Below are 10,035 nucleotides of genomic sequence, written 5' to 3' on the forward strand. Positions count from 1 at the left end.
GGGGAGGTAGGCAATAATTAATAAGCCAGCAACAAGCTCACACTTAGCCATGATGGCCAGAAATGGAGCCCCCACCATCCCAAGAATCAGGCCTATGGGTCATGGCACAAGGCTTGCCTCTAGAAATCCAGTCAGCTGCCCTGTTGTCAGGGAAGGTAGCCTTTCCTGGTTTAGCTCCTTCCAGACCTGGCCAGGCTCCTGAATTTGTGCCCTTAGAGCCCCACAGCTTGTCTCCTCTAAAGCACTTTCTACAGTTCAAATCCTACATGGATTAGTAGGACTGTTTGATGTCTCTCCCCCACCATTCTACAAACTACAGCCCACACCACCCCTCTCCCCAGTGAGGGCTTTGTTCCCTCATTGCTGTCAACTTGAAAAAAACGCACATTAGAACTGTGAGTTGGGTTTATTCAGTTTCTTACTGAGCTCTGAGAAACAGTTCTGAAGAGGCAACAGAGAAACCAGGATATATGTGAGTTTTTCTGTATGTCTAGGACTATACTGGGGGTTGGGTGGGGTGGGGTGGGAGGAGTTCTGGAAACACAATAGTATTAAAAAAAAAATGTTGCCTGCCATTCCAGTTCTATAAGGATCAAGCCATTGGCCACTAATTGGTCACCCAGTGGAAAGAAAAACATCTAGCTGAGGGTCTTCCCTGGTGATTCAGTGGTTAAGACTCCTGGTTTCCACTGCAGGGGATGCAGGGGACGTTCCACATCCTTCAAGGTGTAGACAAAAAAAAAAAAAAACAGGTAAAGACACAAACAAACAGTCAAACATAAGAAAATTAACAGCAAACCACAAAGAGATTTGAGTACTCGCAGAGTCAGACATGACTTATTGACACAACAACAACAACTTTTCAGTGTATGGGAAGACACAAGAATCTGAGATCACTGAGATTTTTCCCTAAATGATCTCAACTATCTAGGGGTGGGGTTCAAAGTACAGAACATCCTTCAGGTATACTGTCCTAGGGTGGATGGTGAGTGACTGTAGCTGCTAATGGCTTGATCCCTATAGAACGGGAATGGCAGGCAACATTTTTTTTTTTCTCTTTACATTGCAGTGTTTCCAGGGCCTCTCCTGGCCACAGTCCCCGACATATAAGGGGTATTCAACAAATGCACTGATAAGGAAGAAAGTCAAGTAGTACTATTCTCTTTTACAGTCAATAAAACAGGGCCAGATAGAGATCCGACAGCCTTCTGCCCCTATTTCTGTAGTAGGAGCACCAAAGAGCACAGGGTCACACTTAAGGGCCGCCCAGGTCCTCCACCATCTCCTCCTCCTCCTTCTCTGCTCCTCCAAGGGCACTGTAGAGCCATTACCCAGCCCCAGAAACAGATTAGCTTCCCAGGAAAAAGATTCTGTGGGCAGAAGGGGAACGAACAAGTGACAGTCTATTCATTACAATAATAGCATTTACAATATATCAGACATTGTGCTTCCCGAGCAATTCTTTGAGTCACATTCTATTAGCACCATCCTTTTAAGATGACGGAACGGAGGCACAAAGAGCTAAGTGGCATGCCCAGAACCTAGGTGATGGAATTGAGGCAGTAGAACTGGAGGCTGCACTTTTATCCACCGGGTCGCTTTGTCGCAGGGCAGAACATCAGCACAGACATCAGAAGTCGTGTGTTTTTCCAGCTCGGCTTTGAATGCCCGATTGTTCTTGTCTCTTTATGGGTAAATTGGGATCCTTAACAATAACTAGCTTATAAAGTTGTTGGGAGATTAATCCACGTGGAGTTTAGTACAACGCCCAGCACATAAGTGATCAATGAATGTTAATTATTGATATTCTCCTACTGTTATGGGGTTTTCGGGGCCTGGGAAGGAGTGCCAGGCGATATCTTCGCACAGTTTGCAGGCGAGGTCACTCTATAAGTCAGGGGTTCCGGGCACGCCCGCCTCCCCCGCCGCCTGCCCTTCCCAGCCCAGAGAGGGAGGGGCTGAGAGGAAGGAGGGGCTCACCAGTTCCGGCTCCGTCCCGCCCACTTGAAAAAAAAAAAAAAAAGACGCTGAGCGCAGGCGCAGAAAGATGAACCTTTTGCCTTGTGCCAACTCTGCAAGGAACCCGAAAGCATGGAGGGGCGCGCGAACTCCCCGGGCGAGCCCCGCGCCTGGCCTACCCGGTCCGTGCTGTGCCGCGGCTGCGTGGAGCCACTCGTCTTCCTCGCCAACTTCGCCTTGGTCCTGCAGGGCCCGGTCACCACGCAGTACATGTGGCACCGTTTCAGTGCAGACCTTGGCTACAATGGCACCCGTCACAGGGACAGCTGCAGCAACCACAGCGTGGACCCCATCGCGCAGGTAGGGGCCGCGCGCGTGGGTGTGGGGGGTGGAGAAGCGAGGAGAGTGGCCGGGGCGGGGGTGGCCTGGGTAAAGACTGGGGACGGCCGCGGGGGTTAGGATCTTGGGTGGTGGGCGGGGCGGGAGCAAAAGTTGGAGCCTGAGAACTGCGGTGTAGAGATGCTTAAAGCTGATGCAGATAAAGCGAGCTTTGAGGGTTAACAAGGGGGTATTTTCTGAAAAACAAAATGCACAACTTAAAAAGATGAGAGTTTTTTTCAATTTTATTTTTGGCTATGCTGGGTCTTCATGGTTGCCCCGACTTTTTTCTAGTTGTGTCAAGCGGGGGCTACTCTCTAGTTGCAGAGTGCTGGGCCTTCTCACTGCGGTGGCTTCCCTTGTTTGGGGACAGGGGCTCTAGAGCACAGGCTCAGTAGTTGTGGCACACAGGCTTAGTTACCTACAGCAGGTGGGATCTTCCCCGACCGGGAACCGAACCTGTGTCTCCTGCACTGGCAGGTGGATTCTTTACCACTGAGCCACCTGGGAAGCCCCAGAAATTGTCTTATTTAGCTAACTTTCTGAGGACTCAAGCCCTGGAGGCAGTCTCTCAGACAGCTCCGAAGGACTGCTCCTGAGAGTTAAGGGAGGAGCCAGGATATATAGGAGTTTTGTGATAAAAACCAGGTTGGAGAAACATCGAAAGATTACAAGTGATAAGTGTTAGTCACTCAGTCGTGTCCGACTCTTTTCAACCCCATGGACTGTAGCCCACCAGGCTCCTCCATCCATGGGATTTCCCAGGCAAGAATACTGGAGTGGGTTGCCATTTCCTCCTCTAGGAGATCTTCGCAACTCAGGGACTGAACCCTGATATAGCAGCAGCATTTTTCATTCACAGTGGTAAAAGTAAGGAATGGATCTTACAAATTTCCCATACCCGCTCCAGCATCCATACTAAAATTCTCTTGAGGTTTAGGGCTTCAGAGAAAGTCCTGATCCCTGTATCTCCCAGGTTGGTGACAGTGTGGGGGGTGGGCAGCCCAGAGTGAGGGATAGCTCGCCCGCTCCCCATAATACAACTCTTGCCCCCACAGGAAGTGGAGACACTTACCTCCCATTGGACCCTCTACATGAACGTGGGCGGCTTCCTGGTGGGACTCTTCTCGTCCACCCTGCTGGGCGCCTGGAGTGACTGTGTGGGCCGCCGCCCGCTGCTGGTGCTGGCCTCCCTCGGCCTGCTGCTCCAGACCGTGCTGTCCATCTTCGTGGTTCAGCTGCATCTCCACATTGGCTACTTGGTACTGGGCCGCATCCTTTGTGCCCTCCTCGGCGATTTCAGTGGGCTCCTGGCCGCCAGCTTTGCCTCCGTGGCTGATGTCAGCTCCAGCCGCACCCGTACCATCCGAATGGCCCTGTTGGAAGCATGCATTGGGGTGGCGGGAATGCTGGCGAGCTTCATTGGTGGCTTCTTGCTCCAGGAGCAGGTTTATGTCAACCCCTTCTGGCTCGCCTTGGCCGTGCTGACCGTCATGACTCTCTATGCAGCATTCTGCTTTGGTGAGACAGTGAAGGAGCGGACACCTACCCGTCTCTTCACACTCCGTCACCACCGATCCGTCATCCAGCTCTATGTGACCCAGGCCCCGGAGAAGTCCAGGAAGCACTTAGCCCTGTATTCATTAGCCATCTTCGTGATGATCACTGTGCACCTCGGGGCCCAGGACATCCTGACCCTCTATGAGCTGAGTGCACCCCTCTGCTGGGACTCTCGGCTGATCAGCTACGGTTCTGCAGCTCAGCAGCTCCCATACCTCACCAGCCTGCTGGGCTTGCGGCTTCTGCAGTACTGCCTGGCCGACACCTGGGTGGCTGAGATCGGCCTGGTCTTCAATATCCTGGGGATGATGGTCTTTGCATTTGCTACCATCACACCCCTCATGTTCACAGGTAAAGTGTATGGGTTCAGCTACAGTTTGTTTCAGAATTACTGGGTGGCCATGTGCTGTCCCCAAATGCAGTTCATGCCCGTGTCTTTGGAAACATCACTGTGGCCCTAGCCTGCACTGGAGGACAAACGACTAAGAAATCTCATTACAAAAAAAAAAAACAAAAACAACCCACCAGTTATACAGAAAAGATTGACCTTCAGTAGCCAAAGTAATTAATTCACATTACCAACCATAAATATTGTAAGATAGAGCCAAAGACAATAGTATCGCTTGTACACTAATTGCTTCACTCCTACCTCCCCTGGTGCTTTTAAGCAAAGTCCATGCTGCTAATGCCTTAATGCTCACTTCTCTGATAAGGATTACAGGACCTTGGTCAGCTTCTTTGGGTTTTTTTAAAAAGCCAGCCTTCTCAGACCACAGCTATCAGATTCCGACTTGTGTTAGTTCTTCTTTTTTTTTTGGTTGGAGGGGACAGCTGAAAATGAGGAAGTTCATTTTCCTGAATGGACAGATTTATTTTAATAGAGCCTGAAAATGTGTACAGTCAGCCATTCAGTAATCAAAGAGTAAAACAAAATTTTTTTTTAAAATGTCTGGCATGGAGGCACATGGGCTTTCTCTTGTTGCTGCACATGGGCTCTAGAGCTCGAGGGCTCAGTTGTTGTAGCACTTGGGGCTCTCTAGTTGCAGCACGCAGGCTTAGTTGCCCTGAGCCATGTGGCATCTTAGTTCCCCAACCAGGGATCGAACCTTCATCCCCTGCATTGGAAGGTGGATTCTCAACCACTGGGCCACCAGGGAGGTCCCAGTAATCACAGACTTCTTAATGTGGCTGCTCTTCTGGACAGTGCAGCTGATGGGGGCCAGGCACCTTTTCCTTCTACACACAGCATCTTCCACGCACATCTCCCGTGTGCTGGGCTCAGTGCCTTCAGGGCTGCAGAGCTGATGAAGGCACTGTCGTTGCTCAGGGATTTGGGTGCCTGTTACCTTCAGGGGCTCTGGAGACGGGGCCTCGTCGTGTACCCACTTTGGAGGCTCCACTGTCCTTTAACAGTTTGCAGTTTTGCTGAGGAGGTAACAGTTGCACAAGGGAGAGAAACAGTTCCTAAGGAAACAGTATAAGCCTTTGAGTCACTGAATGTCCATTGAAAAGGAACTCGCATTTCCTGTGTGCTTACTGTGCGCCGTCATCGTTGCCTTCCTCATCAGGGAAGTTCTTCCGGTGTCTAACCTGCGTCCCTCATGGGTGGACACAAGAGCTCTGCTACATCTCACTGGGGCACCCCCTCCCCAGCCCCATTCTCTCGATCTTTCCTTCTTTCTCCCCAGGGTACGGGCTCCTTTTCCTGTCACTGGTCGTCACCCCTATCATCCGGGCCAAGCTATCTAGACTGGTGAGGCAATCGGAGCAGGGTGAGTATCAGGATCAGCCCACGTCTGGTTCCTCAGGCCAGTGTTGCCTAAACTGGGCTGAGGGCAGCCATAGGCTGGGAGGAGCTTACCTTCCTTCCTCCCACCCTGGAGAAGTAGCTAAGACAACTGCGTTGCTGTCCAAGCGCCCAGGGCTGCCAAAGGACCACAGGGATTTACATTTCCCGACCAAATCAGAGTCGGAATTTGCAGTCAGCTGCATGTGATTATGTTCTTTTGCTGGGCTTATGTTTTTAAGCCCAGCAGAGGATTTACCCTTTCCAGAATTCAGCTTTTCCATCTGCAAAATGGACGTGACCATGCCACAGGCCCCTGCTTCCCTGGGGTCACAGTGTCCAAGCTCGAAGGAGACAAAACAACTTGGTGACTTAGGTTTCATTGTTTCCAAGTGGCAGGTGAAACAAAGGCCCAGAGTGTTCAGTTGATTCACCTAAGATCACTCAGTAAGTGGTGGACCTAGGTTGCACACCCAGGTGTGGTTTTAAGAGCACCAGGGCTTGGGATCTGGGTTTTTAGTCCTGGCTCTGTCTCACCGGCTGTGTGATCTTGGGTAGGTCCCTCTCCCTCTCTGGGCCTGTTTCCTCATCTGTAACACACATGAATTGCTCTTGGTGACATCTGCAGGCCCTTCGAGCTCTGACAGTCTGATAGTTTAATCTCAACTTCTGTTAGGTTAAGCTTCAAAGCAAAAGTGAAATGAAAGTGTTAATCACTCAGTTGTATCTGACTCAGTTGTGTGCGACCCCCTGGACTGTAGCCCATCAGGCTCCTTTGCCCTTGAAACTCTCCAGGCAATAGTACTGGAATGGGTTGCCATTCCCTTCTCCCAGGGAGTCTTCCTGACCCAGGAATCGAACCCCGAGTCTCCCACACTGCAGGCAGATTCTTTACCATCCGAGTCACCAGGGAAGCCCAGGGTTGAGCTTACTTTGCAGAATTCGTGTTCTGTTGGCATATCTATAAAGAGCAGTTTCTCAGGTCACTGGGTCTTTAGGCCAGTGAAAACATCTGGCTTATCCTCCTTTTCCCTTCTACCCGGGAAAGAAGTTCTGGTGATGGCAGAGATTTTCATGTCATATATCCCACCGTGGGTTCTGTTGTCTCCAGAACCATTCATTCACAACCATTCTGTTGTTTCCATTCATTCACTCAATAAGCCTTTTTCTAGCGCCTTCACTGTGCCCAGAGATGCCAAGAGGAACAGGAGAAAAGAACAGCCTTTGCTAACTGACTGCCTCTAGGAGGGCAGGCCCGGGCATGGCTGCTTTACCTGTGTATATAATGTTACCAGCATTCCTAACAATCCATGAAAGGTAATGTCCTTGTTTAACAGAAGGGGGACAGAAACCCAGAAAGGTAAATGACTTATTCAGTGATTACACAGCTAATAAGTGTTGAAACTGAGAATTAACCCAGAAATTTATCCTAAACAGGAGATGATTCCAAAGGGGATAAACCCCACACGATTTTATCAGACTTTATCAAACTTCTTTGAGAAGACATCACACATCCTTGTAATAGATTTAATAACAGCCGTTTGTTTTAAGCACATGTGCTGTCCATGTATGACCTCACTGAAGCCTTATCACACACAACATATGATGTAGGGTTTATAGGTGAGAAAGGTCAGACTCAGGTGAAGTGGCTTGCCCCCGATTACACAGCTGTTGGGTAGTAGTGCCAGAATTTGCATTTAGGTCTTTCAAATTGCTGTGTGGTATTTATTTCTTCACAGGCGCTCTCTTTTCTGCTCTGGCCTGTGTGAATGGCTTGGCCATGCTGATGGCCTCCGGCATCTTCAACTCGCTCTACCCAGCCACCCTGAACCTCATGAAGGGCTTCCCTTTCCTCCTGGGAGCTGGACTGCTATTCATCCCAGCCATCCTGATGGGGTAATACAGGGCTGTGACTCATGGTCAGAATGGAGCCGTTTACCTAAAGGGCTCCTCTTCCTCCTCCTCCCAACCTCCTCGTTTCTGGAGCTCTTCCCCTGTGGGTGTCTCTCTCCCCTTGCAGATGGTTGTCTGATTCTCTGGGAGCGGCTCTCCGGGGGCAAGGCAGAGGCCAGTAGGGGAAGGGACACGCTCACAGTGCTGCTCGGCAGGGCTGTGTTCTCGCACTCAGATCCCCTCGCCCCTCTCCATTCCCATTTTACAGATGCAACAACCGTGGCAGAAATGTGCTAAAGGGAAGCCTGGAGAGCTTCCTGGGATAGTTGTGGCTGGGCCCCGTGCTCACCTGACCCACTTGCTTCTCTTCCCCCGAGCCCTCTGTTTTGTCTTCCACCTCTTAGCTTGGGGAGCGGGGTTACCTGGACCAGCCCACCCAATAAAGCCCATGTCACTCCTCCAGGAGTTGAGGGTCCCCCGCCCCATGTTAAGTTTGAACCCTCTCTCTGGTCTCTCACAGGATACTGGAAAGGGATAATCATTGCCCTGAATTCCAGGAGTTTTCCCAGAGCCCCTGATCTGCCTGGACCCAAGGACAGAGGGCAAGAGGAGCAACGTGAGCACTGACCAGCTGGAAGGAGACGCATCTGGATCCCAGCCCTTAGCATAGCGGCAGATCCCCCCAAAGGGCTGTGTTCACCTTGGACAGGATGGTCAACCTGGACCAAGGCCCCTGCCACATCCACAGCTGTGCCAGCCTATGACTCCTAGATCTCGAATTGTCACCCACTCAGGGCAGGTGGTGGGGGAGCCCCTATTTGGAACAGGGGTCTGTTTACCCTTTAGGCCATGAATCACACAGAACCCTCCAGGGGAGGGGAGAGGTCCTGGTGGAGGGACCAGTTGAAGCCTGAGGGCTGGCACCTCTGCTTCCGAGCCAAACTGGGCAGCTCAGAGTGTTCAATTCATCACTCCTTAGTGATGAACATGGTACCTTTGGGGGAGGGGGGGCTGTGGGAGGGACTCGGTGTCCCCTGGAGGGAGAATGCTGCTGTCTCTGGGTGGGAATTAATCTGCTAGGCTTAGCAGTGCCAATCATCATAAGTCAGTATAATCGCCCCGAAATGAACTTCCTGGCTCCCCCATGGCATTAGGCTATGGGGCCTTGTTTTCCCAGTTTGCCCACCATAGACCAGGCAGCAGCAGCTTCTGGAAAGGACAGGAGCCCCCAGAGTTGCCATGAGATTGGTACCGGGCACAGCTGGCTCAGTCCTCATCTGACTGCCCATTGTCTTCTGAGCTTCTGGGCAGCAAAGAGCTGGCACGCTTGCATTAGGCCAGTGGAAAAGCTCTGGGCAGAGCCCTGGCTGCTCATTCCTCGGAGTCAGAGATCCACTCCATGAAGGCACCCGTCCCGATCTTCCTGGCTACACCAGCCCAAGCGGAATCAGTTTTTGCTACCACTCAGCTCTCTAACACTTCCCATCTCTAGGCATTTCAGCAGGGCCATGTGCCGACACCCTCTCTTGAGCACCTGTAGGTCAACAGGAACCTGGAGATGGGCCCAGCCTCCCCATATGGTTCAGGAGGCCCAAGTCCCAGAAAATGTGGGGCCCATTTCTAGGGTGTTAGGGAAACCTGAAATTGAAAGGCAGAATCAGATTGGGTCTTAAGGCACTGGCTTTGATGAGGACCATAAACCCCCAAAAAAATCAGATTAACACCTGACTCTTCAAAACAGAACTGGCCACATGGCATGGCCCCCTGCTGGTATTTCCGCCCTCATTCTCTCTCACATGCCCTGCCAGCCAGGTTCCTGGTTAGAAATCACGCAGGTAAAATGGGGGTGGCCCAAGGCAAACCAAGGTCAGTTGTGGCCTGTTACCAGATTCCCGTGTCACTGTCCCCTGTCGTGAGATCAAGTGAGGAGAGGTCCCTCTCCTGGCCCAGCGGTGCGGATGTAGGCAAAAAGGCTCTGGGTTGACCTCAGGCCTGGGATCTACTCCAGGTACCGCCTCTGACTCGTATGTGGCCTTCTGTGAAGGGGTAGCTCAGCGACACCCCCCAATTATCTGGTCATGGGTTCGACAAGTTAGGAAACACTAGATTAAATATTGTTCTTAGATCCTTCCTACCTCATACATTCTAAAATGGAATGCCTCTATTTGTGGGGCCCCAGGAAGGCTAAATGAGTTGGAGCTGGACTTTAGACTTTTGTGTGTTTCTTGGTCATGAGCAAGGTCTTGGTCTCGGAGAGGGCTGGGATGGGGTGAAGCTGACTCAGCCCCATAGTGGGGGCAGCAGTTACAGCCCATCTAAGCAGAAAACTCTGACCCTTTCAAAGCAATGTCAGAGCAGGCTGGGGGTTGGGGGGAAGGCTGTTTCTCGGCCCTCTGTCTCAGAAGAGGCTCTGTGAGGCCAGGCCTAGGTGGACAGTGAGGGCCAAGGTGCCTGCCCTG

General features: G+C 51.5%; 1 protein-coding gene across 1 annotated transcript; it reads left to right on the forward strand.

Annotated features, from left to right (window-relative positions):
* Positions 1-2,063: 2,063 nt before the first annotated feature.
* SLC46A1 (solute carrier family 46 member 1) lies at positions 2,064-9,780 on the forward strand. The gene is made up of 5 exons (XM_086360125.1): positions 2,064-2,319; positions 3,396-4,248; positions 5,586-5,669; positions 7,423-7,579; positions 8,097-9,780. Exons 1-5 carry the CDS (start codon positions 2,092-2,094, stop codon positions 8,152-8,154), a joined length of 1,380 nt encoding a protein of 459 aa, XP_086216251.1. The 5' UTR covers positions 2,064-2,091; the 3' UTR covers positions 8,155-9,780.
* The last annotated feature ends 255 nt before the right edge of the window (positions 9,781-10,035 follow it).

Source organism: Bos grunniens, chromosome 19, assembly GCF_055505025.1.
Source record: "Bos grunniens cultivar Pamir isolate PY7600 chromosome 19, Bosgru_T2T1.0, whole genome shotgun sequence".
Taxonomy (NCBI): domain Eukaryota; kingdom Metazoa; phylum Chordata; class Mammalia; order Artiodactyla; family Bovidae; genus Bos; species Bos grunniens.

Coding starts and splice junctions, on each gene's coding strand:
- SLC46A1 (XM_086360125.1), top strand. CDS start 2,092: ATGGAGGGGCGCGCGAACTCCCCGGGCGAGCCCCGCGCCTGGCCTACC. Junction 4,249..5,585: donor CACACCCCTCATGTTCACAG/GTAAAGTGTATG, acceptor CTTTCTCCCCAG/GGTACGGGCTCCTTTTCCTG. Junction 5,670..7,422: donor GGTGAGGCAATCGGAGCAGG/GTGAGTATCAGG, acceptor ATTTCTTCACAG/GCGCTCTCTTTTCTGCTCTG.